The 21,937-nt window shown below is 37.2% G+C and overlaps 2 protein-coding genes across 9 annotated transcripts; one reads left to right on the top strand and one right to left on the bottom strand.

Moving 5' to 3' along the window:
- Nucleotides 1-1,050: 1,050 nt before the first annotated feature.
- trim25 (tripartite motif containing 25) lies at nt 1,051-10,492 on the top strand. Of its 4 annotated transcripts, XM_043242426.1 has the most exons (11): nt 1,058-1,864; nt 3,437-3,532; nt 3,660-3,893; nt 4,625-4,793; nt 4,879-4,905; nt 6,370-6,438; nt 7,538-7,648; nt 7,753-7,809; nt 8,847-8,945; nt 9,411-9,470; nt 9,552-10,492. In XM_043242426.1, exons 1-11 carry the CDS (start codon nt 1,271-1,273, stop codon nt 10,082-10,084), a joined length of 2,049 nt encoding a protein of 682 aa, XP_043098361.1. In that variant the 5' UTR covers nt 1,058-1,270; the 3' UTR covers nt 10,085-10,492. The 4 variants fall into 4 exon arrangements, with proteins under 4 accessions (XP_043098364.1, XP_043098361.1, XP_043098362.1 ...); XM_043242429.1 differs by lacking the exon at nt 8,847-8,945 and having other exon boundaries at nt 1,051-1,864; XM_043242427.1 differs by lacking the exon at nt 4,879-4,905 and having other exon boundaries at nt 1,062-1,864.
- A 412-nt stretch (nt 10,493-10,904) lies between these two features.
- dgke (diacylglycerol kinase, epsilon) lies at nt 10,905-20,951 on the bottom strand. 5 transcript variants are annotated; one of them, XM_043242432.1, is made up of 12 exons: nt 20,770-20,951; nt 20,081-20,696; nt 19,586-19,742; nt 18,615-18,734; nt 18,340-18,483; nt 18,046-18,203; nt 17,908-17,956; nt 17,653-17,766; nt 16,928-16,999; nt 13,807-13,934; nt 13,370-13,481; nt 10,905-13,215 (listed from the first exon to the last, which is right to left on the bottom strand). In XM_043242432.1, exons 2-12 carry the CDS (start codon nt 20,512-20,514, stop codon nt 12,994-12,996), a joined length of 1,710 nt encoding a protein of 569 aa, XP_043098367.1. In that variant the 5' UTR covers nt 20,515-20,696; nt 20,770-20,951; the 3' UTR covers nt 10,905-12,993. The 5 variants fall into 5 exon arrangements, with proteins under 5 accessions (XP_043098367.1, XP_043098366.1, XP_043098368.1 ...); XM_043242431.1 differs by having other exon boundaries at nt 20,081-20,686; XM_043242433.1 differs by having other exon boundaries at nt 20,789-20,949.
- Between the last annotated feature and the right edge of the window lie 986 nt (nt 20,952-21,937).

Raw genomic sequence — 21,937 nt, 5'->3', positions numbered from 1 at the left:
AATAATGTATTATACAAGAAGATTCAATAACAAGTAATGAACTAGAAAAAAAAAATCCATGTGATATGCACAAAAACATGCAGAAAGAACGTGTGTCAGACTGACAGTAATACTAAATAGTAGGTAGAGCATAAATATAATAGAGGTCTAAGCTATTTTGTGAATCATGTTTTTTATAATAAATGAATGAAACAAGTATATAGAATAGAAATAGTATAGAGTGCTGGTGTTATGGTTTGTTTGTTTGTTTGTTTGTTTGTTTGTTTGTTTTTAAATATATATGAAAAAGAAAAGTAGAATAGAAATATAATAGAAAACAGAATAGAGAGTGCTAGTGTAGGGTCAAGTGTAGATGGACTCTCCAAGATTAATGATTAAGAATGTATATGGACAAAGAGAGGAATAAATGAGGAAATTGGTCAGTTTTTTTATTTAACATTTATTATTAATTTCAGTTTAGAGATAATATAGAAAACTTGAGTATAAGTATAAATAACCATACATATAAGTTATAAAATAAATAGTTGAAAATCATATTGTAGTATTAAAAAGGGAAAAGTGCATTGTTTAACTTCATCACGACCCACAAAAGTCTTCTGGTCTGTATGAAATCAGATTCAGAGAAGTGTACACCTAGAAGTATAGTATACAGTATATAGTATATAGTATAGAAGTATACATGAGTGCTATTTGCTGAAGGCATAGTGAAATTAAGGGGCAAAATGTAATAACCATCTTGTTTTACTATTGTTAAAATAAAATAATGATAATACTAAAATGATTCTTAAAAATCTTCTTCAGAATCTTACAGAATCTAGTCTTGTTTTTACCAACCAAATATCCAGACAACTATGTTATAGCAAACATCGCCCTCTTGTGTACATTTGAAGAAACCGGAAGATATTTGTACCTATACGCACAAATATTTAGCGCATAGACACGAAACGAATTCGAAACAAATTTGTTTTATTTCCAGCTTTTAAAAACTATTAAAATATAACTACTTTATACAAATGGTCTTAGATCATTTGCAAGTGGCATCAAATTCTATATTGAATAAACTAAAAATATTCCACACCTGGCCTTTACACCTGGCTATCGGTACATTCCAAATTAGGAACGATCTCAGTTTGTGATATTTCGTCTATAGACAGCGCTTAGTTTAGGAGTTATTTGATAAGTTTCGTTTCTCCGCCTGCTAAGTTTCGTTTTCTCTGAGGGCGCAGTCGAGTGTGCTGTCAGTGAGCGTCGACAACCTGGACGTGTCACAATGGCGGAAAACATGTCTCTGCTCGGTCTCGAGGACGAGTTGACTTGCAGTATCTGTTTATGTCTATTCGAGAACCCGGTGAGTTTAATCTGTGGACACAGTTTCTGCGCCAACTGTCTCGAAGCGACGTGGAACGACACGACATCGTCTCTCTCCTGCCCTCAGTGCCGAATGGTGTTCTCAAGTAAACCTGAACTAAAGAAGAACACCGTCCTCGGCGCGGTGCTGGACGCCTACAGGATAAAAGCAGGTGTCTCTGAACCCGTCAAGGAACATTTTGAGGTGAAAAAGAAAGATCCAGATGCGATTAAATGCGACAACTGCATGGAAGCCAAAGCCGTCAAAACTTGCCTGACGTGTATGGCGTCTTACTGTGAGGATCATGTCAGGCCTCACCGGGAGAATGCCGTTTTTCGGGCGCATCAGCTCTCTGATCCTCTGCCAGATCTGATGGAGCGTCTCTGTTCAAATCATGGCAAACTGATGGAGTTCTACTGCAATCAGCACCAGAGCTGCATGTGCAGTGCCTGTCTGCAGGACGTGCATAAAGGCTGTGAGTTTGTCACGGCAGATGAGCGACGCTACAAGCAAAAGGTAGGGCCTATTTGTGAACTTCAGTGAAGAAACAGATGTCAACCAATATGATGTATAATTCTGATCGTTTTTACTGTAGAATGATCTACTCAAGGCGCAGGTGTTGTGCCCAGCTCTGACCCTCTCTGACAAATCTTTACCTAGATTATTTTATTACCCATAATACAGCATGTTCCTGGATCACCTGGAACCTGGAACATCCTGGAACAACATTCTAATCAATCAATCAATCAATCAATCAATCAGTCAGAATAAAGAGATCATTTTCCAGAAACCATCAGGGTTAGGGTAACCTGGCAAACAAATTAAATTTTAAAATGACTTTAGTTTTAGCTGAAGAGAAGCTCAGTTTAATTTAGGCAGTGTTTAATTTCAGTTTAGTTCAATAATATTGTCAGTGTTGTAGTCCATCAATTATAAAACAAATTCAGCTGGTAGACGCTGGATAGCATCATGAGTAGAAAAGTTCTAAGTTGATTCAGTTTAGGTCAATAACAAAGGATGTTGAAATGTAATCAAATATGAAATGAATTATTTATTTTAGTTTCCACTAGTCTGGGTTCCAGCAGGGATTGTAGGAGTCTACACGTGGAGAGGTGAAATGCAGAGCACAAATTCTGAGACACCATACTTGGCTAAACGTCTTGTCCTTACCTTTCCAATAATAGATTTTGACAATGTTTTTTATGTATATATCTTAGAAATACTGACTAAAACTTACCCTAATATTATATTGGGAGTCTCTTACAATAGGTAGATGCATGCAAGGTGAAAAAATGGTTTTGTTTTCTCAAAATATGCGTTTATTATTCTATCATTTTCCAGCGATTCTCAGATGAATAGTTCAAAGCAGTTCAAAGATTTAGTCTCTCTAGACCTCTTTACTCACCTCTAAGCATCCTATGTGTATGTGACTTTCTTCTTCAGATAAGAATAATCTAATAAAAGTTATATTTAAACTGTCCAGATTCCTCCGAGCCTTTCCATGGAGATAAATGTCGGAAAATGTTAAATAAAGTACATGCATCCATAATAAAATGTCCCTTTCATGGCTCCGGGGAGTAACTAAAGGCCTCCTGTAGCAAATCCATGTGTTTTTAAAAAATAATATCCTTATTTTTAACATAAAATATTTCCCAAAAGCATGTGTGCAACGCACATCCAGCTGAACATCGTCCACTTACTTCAGTCAGCCGAAATGAGAAAAAAGTTATTATTACATTTGAAATATTAATATTTATCTTTCAAAAGTAAATGATCCGCTACAGGAGACCTTTATTGACCCCCTGGAACCATCTGAGAGATGTTTTATTCTGGATATGTGCATTTCACATCTTCCAAACAGCAAACACTGCTTTATCACTATGGAAAGACTTGGAGAGACCAGGGCATTTTTAACATAATTCCAGTTAGATTTGTCTGTAAGAAGAAAGTCCTAGGATGCTTAGAAGGCATGGAAAAGACAGGCTAGTTTTCATTTTGGGTGAACTAACCCCTTAATGGTTTGTGTTTTTTGATATGTAATCATTTAGTCGCATTGTGTGATCTTAAATCTTCTTAAATCTGTTTTAGACTGATCTGACCGACAAACTCAACCTCCTTGATGTAAAAACGGACAAGAATCAGCAGGTTATCACACAAATGAAGGAGCAACAGATCAAATTAAAGGTATTATTGTTTTTATCTTTTGGAATCTTTAGCAGAATCAGATAACGGTACTGGGAGAGATGACAAGATGTTCATATACAATATCAGCACGTGGAGCTTATATTTCCTTTTGGTTTTGCTTTCCCAGGACCTAGCTACAACCCGCAAACGTATTCTTGAGGCGGAATACAGGCAGATTAGAGAAATGATTGAGCGAGATGAGAAAGAAGCCATGCTGGCTATCGATAAGGAACAGGAGAAAGGTCAGATCAAACTGGTCTCCTTGATGAAAAAATTTAATGAGAACATCGAGAAGATGAGTAGGACCAAATCTGAGATCAACATTCTGCTGGACCAGTCACAGTCACTAGCGTTCTTAAAGGTGATGTGGAGTACGATTATGTCACTAAATATGGAAATTATGGGTGTCCCTGAATAGTCAAATAGTTGACTGATAGTAGAACGATATGATCAGGGGGCAAGTCAAACAGTCCCAGTCCTAGTCTTTAATAGCCTTGTGGTTTGTCCTGCTTGGGCTGCGCACCGCAGGTAATCTTCAGCCAGTGCAAATCAAGCAAACACATCTTATACAAGATATAAGGTATATATCATATACCCGCTGAAAAAATCCAATCTTTCACTTTGACTGTGTCAGTTTCAGTCATGCTAAAGTTTTAAATCCATGCCTCCAAGATGTCAGTCAAGGATTATGGAAAGTTGAAATATTTATTAAAAGCTCTTTTTTTGCCAATTCCTATTTACAGCATTGTCATAACAGGCCGTATATTAACTTATTGTGAGAAAACTGTCAGTTCTAGCCCGTGTGAAATCACACATTTGAGCAGCCCTATATAGCCAAGAAAGCATGATCAAGCCACCCCTGTGAATATTTACTGTGAGACTGGGAGTCCAATCAGGCTCTCAAAGCATCGGATCATGGACTATCAGGGGCACCCCTTGTTGAAATGCATTTTTCATTTTTAGTACTGGCATTTGTGCCCATTTAATATGATTCAATATTGTATGTAAAGCCCAGTGATCATTCTCTTCCCTAAAGTAAATGTAGATTGTAGATTTTGTTTGTATTTTTGACTTTACCGATCTCTGTCACAGGCCTCCGTGGATTTGCCCTCGGTGGTAAATTTTGAGCCTCATAACCCCCGTATGAACGTGGAAGGTAAAGAGGTGATAGCTTATCATTCCACTGCAGTTGCACTAAAGGAGTGGATCACCAAATTAATGGAGAAGCCGTTAGAAAACAGAATCTGTGTACTTAAACCAGGTGTGTAAGTGCAGAGCTTGTATTTTTGTAGCGTACACCACACATAGTCATAGTGCATGCTAAGAGTTCTAATGTGTTTTTACAGAGTTTGAGAAATCTGTTCTTGATGCAGGTGAGATTGCTCTGAAATAATTGGTGTGGAGATCTGGGACATACTAATCAAATTAATGAAAAATTGTGTTGCCAGTTGTTGAGGTTATTCTAGGGCTGGGTGAGAGAAATCTTGATTTTCTCCATTTTTATTTATTGTAAAAATGTAACTACATTTAACTAATATTTAAGTCACCTTAAAAATGTATCACAATTCTAATCTAACCCTAACCTGTACACGCATTAGGAGCCAGTCATATGAATGCTTTTTTTGCAGGCAGAGGTGCCTGTTTCTATTAGCAGTGCTTGTTTTGTGTGCTGTTCATGTGCCCTGGGGGTCTCACATTTTAGCCACCTGCTTTGCCTGTTTTAAAGGAGCGCTCTGAATGCCCAATGTCATTTGTGTTTTTTTCCATTGCCCAATCAAATGAATAAAGGTCACTGCGGTGATGTAAGTTTACAGCAAGTTAAATTCCCGGAGACTGCAGTGATCGAGGAGGTTGCAGGTTACCTGGAGCTGACTTAATGAACCACAACTGACACTATGTTTAGAGTTTCTGCTAATATGACTCTTTATTTAACGGCAAATCAGGGATTGGCATTGTTTAGACTGACAGGATATTGATCGATTTAGTGGTTGGCGAAAAACCTGCGCAATCCTTTGCCCCATGCATTTTCAAACTTGAAAAACTCATTGTATCTGATCTGGGCCTAAGTTGTCAACATGATATAAATGTAAAACAAATCACTTATTGTACAAGCTAGTCTTAAAGAGACCACGCCACTTTGGTTTGAAAATGGTCTGATTTTCCAACTCCCCTAGAGTTAAACAGTTGAGTTTCATTTTCTAATTGATTCGCCCGATCTCCGGGTCTGGCGGTAGTACTTTAAACTGTAGCTTAGCATGGATCATGGAACCTGATAAGACCATTAGCATCACGCTCAAAAATGACCAGAACTACTTGCAGGTGAAAAGTTCCTTGATTGTTACGCCGGGATGAGAGTCCTTTAAGCCTTGAAAATCACAACTTTTCATTTTGTATCAGTCTACCGCCAGAAAGGAAATGTCAGTTGTTTAACTCTAGTGGAGTTGGAAAATGAACTAACTTATTTATTTATTTATTTATAAGAGGCGTGTTCTTTTAAACGTGTATGTTAAAAAAGAATACAAGAAATGCTGAAAAAAAAATTCTAGTTCATTTAAAATCACTAAATGTCTCCACTGCCCCGTCATATTCTTTTACAATTGTAAATCCTAACTAGAAATATGTTCTGAATATGTCCTTCATAGAGATAATCACATGTCTTCCTCTGGTCCAATCATTGTTTTCCCTTAACTGTTATTATTAGCATATTGCCATCATGACTAATCCTAACATTTGGCAATATTTCTATTTACTGTCATGATACCTTGATTTATAAAAAACAAAACAATTCTTAATAAAACTGCTGCCAGAAGATGTGAACCACTTCCCTAATCCTCTAGGTCTAGGAATCAAATTCCCAGTAATCCCAAGTGATATTCCTGCCCTCCTGCCAAATCCAAATCCTATATGTAAGTAATAACTCCAGTTTAAAAATATATTTAAAAAAAATTGTAGGTATTTATTGTACTGGTCTTAATCCTAGCAATTTATTATTTTATGACTATTTTTCTTCCTCAGGTTTTGGTATTTTAGTCAAACCTGTTACAGACAATTGTCAGTGTTTGTGTTGTTGCTTTTTTTTGTTAGTGCTGTCAAACGATTTTTCTTTATATAATATATCTGTGTACTGTGTAGATTGTTTATTTATATATAAATGCACATGCAATAATATTTAAGACCAATTTTTATATTTATATATAAAATAATCTAAATATATGCAAAATAAATATACTCAGTCCACACATGTATATTTTGTACACTAAAGCTTTTGTTTTGAATGTGATTAATTGCGATTAATAGTTTTACAGCACAATCTTTTTCACAAGACATATATTAAAAAAGGACTTTATCCAAAATAAAATATAGTTGCAGTTAATCTGTTATTGGCAAAAACCTACAGCTCAATAATAAAAACAGGGTGACACCTAGCCTGTGTCCTCCCTGTTACACACATCAAAACCTCTTACTAAAAAGTAACAGGCTCGAAGATCTCAAACTAATTTACTCATTAATAGTCACGTTCACATTTACTTCTAGATATTGATTATATTAAATGTAAAACAGTTATTGTTTAAATTCACATTTTACAACTGGTAACGGTATTGACGTTGCTCCTCCATCATTGATGTCACCCTCAAGCCTTTTATATAATTCAAAATAGATCATTGTAGAGGAACGAGAGAAACATGCTTTTGTTTGAAGTGTTGGAATCCTGAGAGATGTAACCTGGAGGTGATGTAACTGGAATATGCCATTATTTGGCATAACATGGCTGACATGAAATACAATTTATTCATTTTCTTGCAAATGTGATTTTAATTTGAATATTGCAGTAAAAGAAAAATCACAGTGTGACACATGCCAGCATAAATGCTGTTTAGGTTATTTCAAATATGTAACTGACTTCATTTTGATGGAATATTGATGAAAGAATGCGAAATATTGCTATGTTTTTAAACCGCAAATCTATTTGTTATTATATTAATTCTATGTTTGATTATTTCTTAGGGATGCAAAAGGCACCAATTATGTGGCATGAACCTACACCTCATTTGAGACCTCCCAGTCCAAGCCGTGGCCTCAAGACCAAGCCTTCAGGAACTAAACAGAAAAATACCAGCAAGTCAACTGCTTATATATATTTTTAAATAATGTTTTGGATCCATAAACAACACATATTAAAATGTACACCTTCCTCTCACTGTTCTTTTATTTCTTTATAGGCAAGACAGCTAAAGATCAGAAGGATCACAAAGAGCACAAAGACCAGAAGCCAAACAGTAAGATCTTCCTAGAGCTCCATAGCACTGTTTTGTGTCTTATACATTCTGAGGGGTGAGAACCAGGAGGATGCAAGTGACATTTCTCCAAAATTAAGAAGTCTGGATGACAGTACCTTCAATCAATCAATCAATCAATCATTTTTATTTATATAGTGCTTTTAACAACACAGGTTGCATCAAAGCACTGAACAGTATAAAGCAAAGGATTTTGCCAATAGAAAGAGCTCATTAATGGTTTTCACTTTATATGTATGTATTGTGACGGGAGGAGCCAGCGACAGACACAGTGGGCGTGGCGTCAGGCCTCGGAGAGGCTTTTTATTAACAAAATCAAAATAATACAAAATAAAGTGTCCAGGGGAAAAGTGTCCAAATAAAAGGGGGATCTGGTGTCCTCGTCGTGTGCATGGGAAAGTGAAGGTTGAGGCCGTGTTCCAGGGGAAGGGTCCAGGTAAGGGGCGGAGTCCGGCGGCGGCTTCTTCCGCAGCATCTCCGTCTCGTCTTTGCTCCGGGCGGCAGAGTGGGATGAGCTGTGTGTTCTTCGGACGGTGGGGTGAGGTCCATCGCGCACCCTTCCTGGACCCACGAGGACACCAGCGTGCATGCACGGGGGGAAGAGACCGGTCTCCCGAGGAGAGGCGCGTAGGGCATTTAACGGCGGCGGTGACAAGGCTAAATCCCCTTCAGGTGTGCCTCGTCACACGCCGCCAGACCTGGCCAATACCACGCCCCTCCTCTCGAACACACCCACTCCCGTCGGGAGCCTGGTGAAGGGCGGCGAATAAAGGACGGGGTGATGGTGACGATAAAGAGGAGGGGCAGCCGACTCGTCACAGTATATATATATATGTGTATCTATCTATCTCCATTTCTTGGTTCTCCCCCCTCGATATTCACACTTAGTCAATGGATTAAAAAAAGAGGGTCCAGTTTGTTTTACAATTTTGTTTTTTAATTGTTATGAAAATAAATGTAAATCAAATTTTTATTTCTTAAAAATGATTCTAACATTGTATGTATATACTTTTTGCCAGAAACTAGGAATCCCTCTAAAGGAGCAAATCCTGTTTTCTCCAAAAGCATGGAAAACTTGCTTGACATCACAACTAAAACTGTAGACATGCCTGACATAAGTATGTGGAAAAGGTTTTTTGTTTTTTTTTTAATCGTGGCCTCCTAAACTGAATCTTTGTAAGGGGTCTTTGTTTCAAACAATACCATTTACTGTAATTCCTGAATAGACTGCAAATGCTAGTCTAGAAGCAGAAAATAAAAGTCCTGCGGGGGTGCAGGCCCCACACAACAAAGTAGTGTTAATGAATGCAAATGTCTACTCTTGAGAAATGCCACAGATTGTTAATGTACGTGCGTGTGTTCTACCAAACTATGAAGTTCCACCAGATAGGTTTGCAACCCTGTTAGCAAATGTTTGTTGAAACAGCAAGAGAAGAGCAATAGTTTGCTAACAGTGCTATGTGGAATTTCCCCTCCGATGTGTTATGTTTGTTACACTAATGCATTAAATAAAATGAGCTGACCTTTCATTCCCTTGAAAGTGGTTTCTGAAAGCTTTTTATGTCCTCTTTCTCTCATTACAGATTCACTTGCTATTTCACCAGCCGTGCAAAACTTTGTTAAACGAAGTGACCTTCTGAAATGTGAGTTTGACATAGTTTTGATTTTACCCACTTCGTGTTCATCCCCTTTTCCATCTATATGCTCGTGTTTCTTCTGTCCAGGTGGCGCTGTCCTCAATTTTGACGTCAGAACAGCTCACAAACGGATCTCGCTGTCTGAAAACAACACTAAAGCGACAGTCTCGGACGACCCAGCTCATTACCCGGATATCCCCCTTCGCTTTTCCGTCTGTTCCCAGGTGCTCTGCACGAAGGGTTTCTCTCAGGGCCGTCATTATTGGGAGATCAAAATGAGCAGTAACAACTTCTGCGGATTGGGACTTGCATATGGAAGAATTGATCGCAAAGGTCCCTCTAGCCGGCTGGGGCGCAATGCAGACTCCTGGTGTGTGGAGTGGTTCAACGTGAAGCTTTCTGCGTGGCACAACAGCGTTGAGACCGTGCTGCAGAATCCCAACCCAAGCCGGGTGGGCGTCTTGCTGGATTGCGATCAGGGAAGTGCGACGTTCTATACTGTGCAAGACCGGGCCTACCCTTTCCACACTTTTGTCTTTCCTTTCACTGAGGCTGTGTATCCCGCTTTCTGGATCTTCTCAAATGGCTCCTCTGTCTCTTTGTGCAAGCTCAGCAACTGAAAGTCCAAGTGAGACTCATTTTACTCAACTGATGTTTTATCTGTGGAACACAAATTAAGATATTTGTATTATTTAGTCATCTCTGTGTCCGTTCAGTAAGTTCACACAACAAGAATGTGTGAAATCTTTATGGCTTTCGATAGATGGCCAAAAATATTATCTTATCAATAATATCTTCATTTTTGTTCCACAGATGATCAAAAGTCTTTTGAAACGGGTTTGAAATGACAGGTGCATAAGTAACATTTTTGGGGACTAATATAGGCAAGATTAAAGCAAATAATTTTTTTATTCTAATTTAGGTGTGTTGTGAATGTCTTAAAGCAGTTTTGATCTATTAATAAACTGTATTCTTAATGATTTTTAATGATGACCAAAAAAATAAATAAATAAAAGATGGATGACTGATATCCTTTTATGTGGCTACTTACCAAATAAAAGTAAATAAAAAAAAATTGATTTCGGTGATGAAAGACACTAGCTCTGGTGCTGTTGAATAGTTAAGTGGTTATTATTCTAAAATATTTGACTGAATTGCTACGATGGATGCCGTTGCTCCAGAAAATGGACATTTCAGTGTAAATATGTGATTTGCAAATATTGACGCACGCTTTGTCCTGTGAATTTTATTTTTGCAGATTCACCTGTGGCTTGTTTGAACGTCACACGTTTGTTGGTTTCATCACATGTGTAAAGTCCACTGGCCAAATAATCTCCAAATAATCATATTGATCAAAGTATCCTCGCTTGGTCCGGTCAGTTTTTAAGTGTTTTAAGTGTTAGATGTGTATTAAAACTCTTAATAGTGAAAAGAAAAGTGTAGTAGTAAGGCATTTATTGTTTGCTTTATGCAATATTACAATTTTGGTTGAAATTGTCAATTAAAATATTGTACATAGTTGGGGAGGAAAATATACATAAAGTATATCAAAATGATACCAATAAAGGCATTACATGACCTCATACAAGAATAAATACAACATCATCTAGATTCATTGTTCTTTTTTTCCTCTCATCTTCCGTTGTGTTGATTGAATTTGTGAAATTGTTATGGCATGACTTAATCCTGCTTCTATAATGGTGATTGGGTCATTTGTGCAGCTCACATTGTTAAAATAAAAAAATATAGATACAATAAAAAAATAAAACCAAATTTTTGACCGTGGAACTCTTTATGCTCTAACCTAATGAAATGTTTTGGCTTAATCATTTCCATTTTGTAGTATATGTTGGTGTGTTGTCCAGGTCTTCAACCAGCCTAGTTACACATGAAACCCAGCTCCAGCAGCAGCTACGGTCAACCTCGTGATCCTAGCAGACACACGTCAGTGCAAAGTATTCATCACAGATAATCCCAATTCATTTAACACTACCAAACACTTCAAATGATGAACAATCAGTATTCCTCATGAGAATAATACAATCTTTAAACCCCTTTGACACATTCAGAGCCTGTGTAAAAAGAAAAAAAAAGGGCAATTACAGTAAAGAAAAAATGTTTTTATCACAGCTAGTGCTGCTCCAGTGTTTATACACATAAACATGTTTGACAAAGACACTAATCAAAAAACATCACAATTTAGATTTGTATCCTTTCTGAAGGTATAGAAGCTTTCTCATGTTTTCAGACATTACTCAACTTTTTTTAATAAAACAAATGCAGCCGACTGCTAAATATAATTTTACAGGAAAATATTGAGTCTTTGAGTGTTACCAAAAGTATGGATTTTTTTTTTCTCACTTTTATCTTTCAAAAAGGGTCTAAATTAAGTATGAAAATGGCTGCCATCTTGTTTTTCAGTGAAATTAACTAAACCAAATTATGCACTGCTTAAATACATCAGCAAAACCTCATATTAATAATAATAATAATAATAATAAAAATGTTTTTAATGAATACGTCTACCTCCTGCAAAGAGATGTGTTCAGGAAGAGTTACTAACAGAAAAGCTACTGATGCAGACACAACTATATGAAGCTTGTGACATTACATACTATCACTCCAAAAGCTGAGAATCCTGTCTTAGTTTTTTAAGAACATTACAATTCTTATGCTACAACTGCACTGAAAGAAGAAAGACAGAAAGGTGGGACTAAAGAAAATACACAGAAACCCTATCAAGAGGGTCATATTCTAGGCAAAGTACATTTTACTCAAGCAGGATGCATAAAAACATAACACATCTGTATGGAAATGTGGAGAAAACAAACAATAAATCAGCATAACACGTGAACAACATAAAGAATGGTCTCATAATCCAGTGTCCTGAAACATTTTACTGCCGTTTCATAAAGCAAACCAATAACACATGTTGAACAGTTGCTAAATGATAAGATATCGATGGCACGCCGATCCACAATCTACTCTAGATTCAAGCAGTGCAAAGTTGTTTCACCAAACATAAGGACCCAAACTAAATTATTGCACAGCTTCATTTACATACACAACTCAACCACAAGACTTTTGCAGTGAGTTGTATCTTCACAGACCTATGGCACTCAAGACCAGTGCAAAAACATTTGTGTCCAAGCAGCTTTCTTTGTAACGTTCTCCACCGGACTGCATTTTCTTTTTTATGATTGCCTGAGCTCTAAATACGATTCCATTGTGGACCAACTATCTAAAACCTGAGCCACTTCTGGGTAAGTTCCTGGGAGCAAAAAAAAAAAAAAAAAGCACACGAATATGCAAATCTACAAACGACAGATAAAGTCACCTTGTGGACGGTTGTGTGTGCTTGAGAGAGAAAGGGCCTCTCTTAAATAACCTCTGCAGATGTTATCACTAGAGCGGCACGTGCACATTATGTACATTTACGTTTACGACATCAGACATTTATCACACCAGGCGTTCATGCTGTGCTGCTTTCTGGGTTGGAAATAGCGCAGACAGGATGATTACAGCCTTACTAAGATACGCTCACAGTTTCCTGCGTGTTGCTAGCCGTGTCCATGTGATCGGCTGAGGGTTCTTCAGCCTCTGAGGCGCTGGAGTCATCATCATCTGTGTGCTCTGCACTGTGGTACAGCATGAGGGCCTGGGTCTTATGGGTAATGGTGATGGTGCACGGACCTTGCGCCCATGGCTCTCCATCTACCTGCATTGGCATCCGAGAACTCTTCAACACCAGCTACGGCAGAGGACAGAGAGTCAGCTTCCTTCACATACTGCATTAGACATTATTCAAAGCAGCTTTACAGTGTTAAATAGGAATATTGGTAAAGAGAGATACCGATACTGCTGTGACTCACACTGTATGAGTAAAGAACATTAGTACACCTCACCCGTACTGTATGAGCCTGTCCCAGTCTCACGGGATTGGCCAGTTTCACCTGGATCTGTGCACAGTGGAATGAGCCATACACTCCCACCACCTCTAATAAACCATCATCAACACTGAAGGAAGAAAAGGGACATAAAGAAACTAATTAAACAGGCAATATTTTCTACGGGTATTAACTTTTCAACGTAATCCTGATATTAAAGTATAGAGTAGTGCGGTGCATTCAAGTACGAGTTGAAAGCACACGAATATGTCGTATATACACGTTCTTCATTCAATATTTTCTAGATGTGGAGTTTAAAATATCACTGAATTTTATGTTGAAAAGTTAAACGGTCATCTTTTTCCAGCCAAAGTGACTTGAACACACCCGACATCATAGTAACGAAGGTAAGGAGGACTAAACGCAGCAGTAGAGTATATGGTTTGGGTTCTGACCGTGTCGGAGGATAGGGCTCATCTCCCATTCCTTCCCACAGTCTACAGCCACCACCCCAGTAGCCGATATTGCACACTATTATTCCTTCCAGACTGGGCAAAGTCACTTGCTCTCCATCCAGCTCCAGCTAAAGAAGTCAAATTAAGCATTATCAAGCATTAAAACTATTATAAAATGTAGCATCTTTCACATGTGTGGAAAAAGAGAGAAAATATAAATTCATAGATACAGGACTTTTCTGCAGTTTATGCTTAAAGATACACGGAGCTGATGTATAGCACACATCGATGCAGGTGACAACTATCTAAAACTGTATTTAGCTTCATAACATTAAAATACTTTCTCCTATTACAAGATCACCAGATTGTAAACACTGCAGGGCTTTCAGTATTGCTGGGTCTGTAGATGTCAGTTGGCTTTTGGATTGGGTCTAACTGTTCGTATGAACAAAGGTAGACAAGGCAATATTTGGGAAACCTGTTAGGAAAAAGTAATCATTCCGTGCTGCTAGCAGAAATTACAGTATAGTTTTTAATAAAGTAAAGGCTGTTCTCACAAAAGCACCAGGAATCAGTAACCAAAGAAAAAATACAGAGCTGTTAGAAATATGCTGTGTTCCTATTTGCCTCCTTATACTAAGCCCTAAAAGTATCCATATTAGACATAAGCTCTCTACTTTGTTATAATTATGTCTTTAATGGAGTACTCTGTTTCTTAGTTATGAGCATCCTATCACCATTTAAACTGCCTGTCCATCATCTTCTCACAATTAACATCATCTATTGTGGATTGGCTTATGAGAAAAGATTTTTTAGTGGGAATGATGCAATGATCAATGATGCAAACGTACTTCGATATTATATCAGATCAAGTTTTCATTGTTGGAGATTTTAATATCCATGTTCATAATGAGCACACACTGGAGCTGTATAAACTTCTTAACACATCTAAACCAGCAACATGTACAGTATGTTAGACCCTATTCCATCTAAACTATTAAAAGATCTGCTTCCAGAAGTCATAGATCCTATTTTGACCCTTATTAATTCATCACTGTCATTAGGATATGTTCCCAAAACCTTTAAGTTGGCTGTTGTTCCTATCAATAAAAAAACATATATATATATATATATATATATATATATAATATATAAAAAATCAAAAATAACAAATCTTAATCTGACCTCCAACAGTTCGTAGTTGTAGATGAGGAGGTATCATATCGTGCACAACTCAATTACGGAGTACCTCAAGGCTCGGTATTAGGGCCTTTACTCTTCACGCTTTACAGGATTTTATCAGGAAACAATGTCTAACACTTGAGGGCTGCTCTGTTAATTCTTCTTTAGCATGTAGGAACCTATTTGTGCTGTTTGATAGGGACCTTTCCTTTGAAAACCATATTTCTAGCATCTGTAAATCTGCATCTCAAAAACATATCTAAATTACGACCTATGCTCTCAACGTCACATGCAGAGAGAATATACCTAGAATAAATCAAGCGCGGGAGGCGAATCTTTTTCCTATTTATCACTCAAACTCTGGAATCTCCTGTTCGGGAAGTAGACACATTCTGTCAGTTTAAATCTAGATTAAAGACCCATCTCTTTAACCTGGCTTACATATTAATACACACTAATACGCTACTATCATTTAAATACACTGAATGATTGTTAGGCTACATTAATTAGATCAGCCTGGAACCAGGAACACTTACCATAACACACAACGTACTCATTCCATTGTAAAAAGAATGGCATCTATGCTAATATTAGTCTATTTCTTATTCTGTTTCTCATTCTGTATCCAGATCAGCACACAGAGATGACCTTCTTTGGAGACCAGACACACACACAAAGTTCTTTACACCATCTGACATCAGATTTTTTTTTAATTCATCTAAATTCGGTGGCCAATCGGTCCGTTATCCGGATTGAATAAGTCTAATGATAATAGCACCGAGGCATCTCTAAAAGAACCTAATTTACCCAAATAGTATCCATCCTAAATAGTATCCAGAATTAGAATTAGTATGTCCCAGGTCATCGTTTGTTAAAAAGAGTATTCCAAAGGTACCCAGATACTATTTCAGGTGGAAATTAAAAAGTCCTGGGGCCTCATTTATAAAACTCTTCATAGTACCACAAGAACCAATATCTGAAGGATAGGCTACAACTTACACAATTTACACGTTTTCTTTTTAAAATGCTTTGTTTATGATGCATTCCCACAATTTTACACTGCAATAAATATAGGCTTATATTTCCACTGGAATAACTAATAGAGGTTTACCTTATCAACAAAACTGCATAAACTGAATTGCTTAAAAGTGAAATACTATTTGGCCAGTGAAAGAATCTGATAACTTATCTTATAACCTTTTTAACAGAACTATTTTTTATTGTATATTTTTTATTTTGATATGTTTATTGCCTACATAAGGATATTGGATGATTTTTAGCAGTAAAATTAAAGTATGGCACAAATGGCATTTATATCATATTTCCTTAATGTACTTTGTTAAACGATGTTAAACAGTGCGTCACATGAACGGAGTATGCATGGAACTGAAAAGCAGATGAGGTAAAGCATATTAACTGTAGACGTTGTAAGCTCTGGGTGGAGAAGCACATACACACAATTGTCAAATGGATTTAGAAAGAGATTTTTGCGCAGGCTCTGGAGTGAGCACTGGTTTATATATATATATATATATATATATATATATATATATATATATATATATATATATATATATATATATATATATATATATATATATATATATATATATATATATATATATATATATATATATGAAAACTTGTGTGCGAACATAAATATCTACCTTTTGAGCGTATGTACACTCCACAGGTGTTTAGTGCGTTTAGATGGCCAGATTTCCTCTATGACTGCATGTGATTTTTTTTTTTGTGATTTTAACTTAAGTGTTTCATTGTTATATCATAATGAGACACCACATCAAAAGTAGGAAGTTCATATCAGGCCAAGGCTTCCAGTGAACATGCTAATCATATGACTACACCAACAATGGAAAGAATTAGAAAGCACTTTTCCCTTGAATCACTCGTCTCAGTAAGCGAAGTAAGTTGGGTTTACCTCAATCCTCTTATCCAGATCTTTACATTCTTGCACTAAACAATCTTTGGTTCCATAGAGGAAGTACACTGCCTGTGAGAAAAGACAACTGTTAGCAGGATTTACAAAACACTTGTGTTTTTAATGAAAAAGGGGAAGCTAGCAGTGTGTTGATACAGGAAACGTTGTGTAACAGTCCTGCTAGTACAGTGATCTGCATACATGTTTTATGTACTGAGGTGAGACACAGTTCAGATTAGGGGCAGGTTTAATGTGCTCTGATTAGTTGTAATGGTGGGTTAAAAGGCAGTGGTAGGGTCAACAGTGTATATATATGTAACTAATAAATGAATTAAAGATGTCATTTTTTTTAATAAAATGTGTACACAATAATTTAAAAGCTAGCACAATAGTTACATTATGATGTAGTTAAGACATTTCATATAAAAAGGATGGTTTTTATCATTTTGAATGTATAAATCCACTCCAGTCATAACATTTTCTTATACACTGCCTTCACGGTGAAGAAATTAAATTCACCGTAAAGTCAGTGTATAATATATTAACTATTAAATCATTAAAAAGTAAATTGTAAGCAAACTTAAGTTAAAGAAAATTAGATGGCTTTACAGATATAAATGTTTTTCATATTGAAATATGCCATTTATCAAGAAATAACTTCTTGCTACATAGAAACAATCATAGAAGCTTTGTAAAAAAAATATTGTACAGGAAATGTCTCAGACCTTATTGATTATTCGGCTGGAGAAAAAGGAGGGGGTTTTCTCTCTGTGTGCGTGGAAGTTCAGTGCCATGAGAGCATCCGGACCCACGGAGAAATAATTATTCATGGACAACACCTGGTGAGAAAACAAATACTTTGTTCGATGGGATGTTATGCTAATAAATTGGTCGTGTTAAAATGTGCTTGATGCACAAATGATTTCATTTGCATTCTGAGGTACATCCTGCTGCTGGTTGACCATATATTGTGCACTGACCTTTGGTTTACGAAAATAGTTTCCTTTGGAGACAACTTGAACTTTCCACCTAAAAGATTAACAGAAGAAATACTAAATAAATTGTCGACAAAAGCCATTCCTCACATTCAAGACTTCCCAGCACAGCCAGGGTCTTACCTGTCCATTTTGACCACCTCAGCCTCCAGAACATTCCTAAGCACCTGTTCAACTGGAATTTCTCCAGCATATCCTGCTCCCCATCCTAAAGAGTTTGATAAGTCATTGCCTGTGCCCAGCGGCAAGATATTCACAAGAGGGATAAACTGATCCTGACCCTTTACAGAAAGAGAGAGAGAGAGACAAACGCTTTAACAGCTCCTTTTTTAATTAACACCACAAACGTGAATATAAGCATCACATTGCACAGTGTACATGCACAGTCATTATATGGCACGGTGCTAAAGCTCTCACCTTCAGCTTCATGGTATCAATGGCATCCAGGACCCAGCCTACGGTGCCATCTCCACCACACACCAAGACACGCACGCCGCCCGGGGGCAGAAGAGTACACAGCTGAAGGGCTTTAGAGGGAGGCAGCTCAGAGAGATCAAATACCTGCAAGAAATGAAAACAACAGTTGGAACCATTAGTCAGCGGGAAGAATGTCATCTATCTTTCAAACTAAATAAAAAGAGCCAAGAGTGCACGCAAACAGAGACTGGCTGAATATGTGAATCAAAAGATACCTGCACAGGATTCAGGAGGGTACGAAATTCTCCCAGCAAAACCTCCCCCATGTTGTTGCCACTTCTTGTGTTTGCCAAGACCAGAACTGGAGTCCAGCCGCTCCCGCAGACTGCAGCAAGCTGCACGCAGAGAAGAAATTAACTATTAATGAGTTGTTGCAGAACAGATCGATGAATATAACGAAACCATTGAAAAAAAACTCTTCTGTTTGCGAAAATCATAGCTTTTGGAGTTTTTCAAGTGTTCGTGCGTCGTTTCATTTAATCTACAAATACTGGTCATTTCAAATAAAAGCCTCATGTTTTTATTTTAAAAGACAAATACTGCAAGAATGAAAATATCGCGGTAACTCAAGATGCCATGTACACTTTATTTATACAAGATGCTGAAGTCAAAGATATCAGTTTGTAAATGTAGAAATGACATTTACAAACACCAAAATTACATTTGAATAAAATGGATCATTATTTTAAGTTCTGTCAATTTTTCTCAAAAAGTGAATGCATGTCATATATGTAAAAACAAGCACAATAAACACGTACATCAGCCGGGAACTTAAAACTACACAATGAAGAAGAACAGTGCAAAAGAAAGTAAAATAGGACATAATTCATGTCCGCTGCTAAAAATATCATAATGGTCTCATATTTTTGGCTAGCTGTTCACGTTAGAAAAATGTACACTAAATTAAAACGGAACAGAAATAAATCACTAGTAGAAATAATCTGACATTTTATTCCATGTTTTTGTAGCTCTGGTTTAAAGCAGGCACGTCTCTTAAAGATAATATATATATTTGAAACACTAGTCATTCTGACAGCTTGGTTTCAACAAAAGCTGTTAAACAAGTTGCCTCTGTTGTAGTGCTGTCAAAAGAATGTATCTTATATTACAAATAAACATATTTAACATATAAACATTTTTACATGCTGAAATATATACAAGCGTGTGTTTATGGCTGGATCCTCACCTTGCTGTACTCCTCAGGATGCCTTCGGCGGAGTTTGTTGACTTGATAGAGGTAATACGGAGGGATGATAACAGAGCGGAACTCTCCAAGATCACATAAATCATCTTTCAGACTAGAAAGGCAGTCATCATGCACTGTGGTCTGACACCATACACACCTATATATATATATATTAAAAAATAAAAGCAGAAATGTGAGTGAGGGCACTTAGAACTGATAGCTCGGCAGCTGTACTGACTACAAAGCCCCCGTTGTAAAACTTACAGTAAGTCATTTTTAAAATTATTTCATATCACCACTTCACTAAAAGCAGATCTGGCACCAGTCAATTTTTCTTTCTCCTCAGACATGGTTATTTATTTTTGCCCAAAATTGTGGTACAAGTATATTTAATCAAAATAAGACATGGGACTGTTTTGCATAATGAGGATAATCTGTGGGGGGTTTCTGTGAAACAATTAAGAAATAAAGATAGATCACGGTCATATTAAATACCTATAGTCGCAAAGTTTAGGTTGCGTCCCACACTGCTGTTTGCACTCGGTACAGTAGCTGGCGAGGGGCACATTTCCCCTGACCCACTGATGACAAAACCTCCCATCTGTCTGACTCGGGGTCATGATCTCCTTACATGAGAGGATGCGATCTGCCCTCTGTATGCACTCCTCATCCGCACACACCCCGCAGCAGTCACAGAACGCCCCCTGCAGGATGGGCTGAGAGCACACGCAGCAATAGGTGGGCTTGTTGAACAGGTCCGTGTAGTGCCAGCCGTGTTTGCCCTTTCGAAACAGATCTTTCAGCTGAACTTTGCGTTTGGGACGCTGAAAGCTGCACCACAGTGTAATGAAAACTGGGACTAGAACAGCAACCGTGGTCCAGAGGAGCAGGGTCCACTCTTCCCTCAGCTCCTCGGTACTCTCCTCCATAGCCGCAGTCCTGGTTTTAAAGGGAGTTCTTCGTGCGCAAGTCAGAGTAGATGGAAATAGTCGGTGCCTGCGATCGTCATTAGTCAAAGTGTGGAAGTTTTAACGTCCCGCAACGATCTTCCGTGTCTAACCCCATCCGAGCAGCACATCATCACCAGGCAATGCACCAAACCTGAGTCACACTGATGTTACAGCACAGCCATCGTAAACACCTCCTCGCTGTCAAACACTTACAGCAAGACAAACTGTACTTACAGCAGATAAACGCATTCACCTATATGTCCTACATTGTGTTTTCAGTGGGGAGGTCCCGTCATCATCTCTGTCATCCACGCGTTTTAAAAGTACCCTGAGAGCGCTGGAATAACACCAAAAAAACGATTTAAAAAACCCCTACAAGATTGATCTAGTTCAATATACGGAAACGGAAGTGATGACGTAGGCTTGTGACGCAACTTGTTCAGCGACCAATAGGAAATCAATACGTAACACAGAACGAGAACCATAACATTTGCACGATTTTTGTGCTTCGAATGATTACAGTTAAATATCGTGCATCATGTAGCCTGTCGTAAGAAAGGGGGAAAATGGTAAATGACGTATTATAATGAAAGAATAAATGTTACAATAAATAAATAAATACAGAATACTGTAATTCTGAAAACAAGGCCCGACCTAGCTTATTTACACAAATGCTTCAGTTAAAATAGTATGTTGTGAATATCTAAGTGAATTACTGATTAAACCAATAACTTTAGATACGTTAGATCAATTCAGTTATTACGCTGTTTTGTGCGACCTTTCTGTTTATTTTGCTAAATAAATAATTACAATTTGTTCAATACTGTTGTTAAAAATATGTTAATATAAAAATACAGGGAAATATAGTACATAGTTAATACAGCTTTACAGTAGTAGTAATAATAAATACGGTATTTTGATGATGGTTCCATTATGAATATGGTGATTATCTCTCAAGGTGGACACACAACTTACTGCGTCATGTTAATAACTGGAAAAGTAGTATTTAATACATTTCTTATTGTTTTGTCAATATTGGAATTAATGGTTTGTTTGTTTTTTAATTAGCATTTTATGTTTTAGGTATGCTAATGCTTATTACATTAGTCTATTAGTCTCTTCGATTCTGTCTGGTGTTTTTTGTGGGTAACTGTGCACTGTCAAGTCATCTTTATAATAATAATTAAAAGGCCCTTTCTGATGTCATGTTTATTATGTAGCCATGTATGGGTGCTTGTCAGATAATGAAAATATCCATGAAAACACTATATATTTATATATTTGAGCCAAGTGCAAAATGTTCATTGAAGGTGGAAAAATCTAAAAAATAAAACCTTTATATCAGTAAACAAGTAAAATGCATGTAAGATGCAATAACGTGTGAATACTAAAGAAAATGTTA

Source organism: Puntigrus tetrazona, chromosome 6 (genome assembly GCF_018831695.1).
Source record: "Puntigrus tetrazona isolate hp1 chromosome 6, ASM1883169v1, whole genome shotgun sequence".
NCBI classification, from domain to species: domain Eukaryota; kingdom Metazoa; phylum Chordata; class Actinopteri; order Cypriniformes; family Cyprinidae; genus Puntigrus; species Puntigrus tetrazona.
Note: the sequence above shows the minus strand (reverse complement) of the source record. Positions and strands in the feature narration are given on the sequence as shown.

What these genes read in the sequence shown, in the direction of transcription:
- trim25 (XM_043242426.1), top strand. Translation starts at nt 1,271, where the DNA reads ATGGCGGAAAACATGTCTCTGCTCGGTCTCGAGGACGAGTTGACTTGC. An exon ending in AGCAACAGATCAAATTAAAG is followed by an intron (nt 3,533 to 3,659) that starts GTATTATTGTTT and finishes TTGCTTTCCCAG; the next exon opens with GACCTAGCTACAACCCGCAA. An exon ending in ACGAAGTGACCTTCTGAAAT is followed by an intron (nt 9,471 to 9,551) that starts GTGAGTTTGACA and finishes TCTTCTGTCCAG; the next exon opens with GTGGCGCTGTCCTCAATTTT.
- dgke (XM_043242430.1), bottom strand. Translation starts at nt 20,514, where the DNA reads ATGGAGGAGAGTACCGAGGAGCTGAGGGAAGAGTGGACCCTGCTCCTC. An exon ending in CCAGCCGAATAATCAATAAG is followed by an intron (nt 17,000 to 17,652) that starts GTCTGAGACATT and finishes CTTTTCTCACAG; the next exon opens with GCAGTGTACTTCCTCTATGG. An exon ending in ATCTGGATAAGAGGATTGAG is followed by an intron (nt 13,935 to 16,927) that starts GTAAACCCAACT and finishes TGACTTCTTTAG; the next exon opens with CTGGAGCTGGATGGAGAGCA.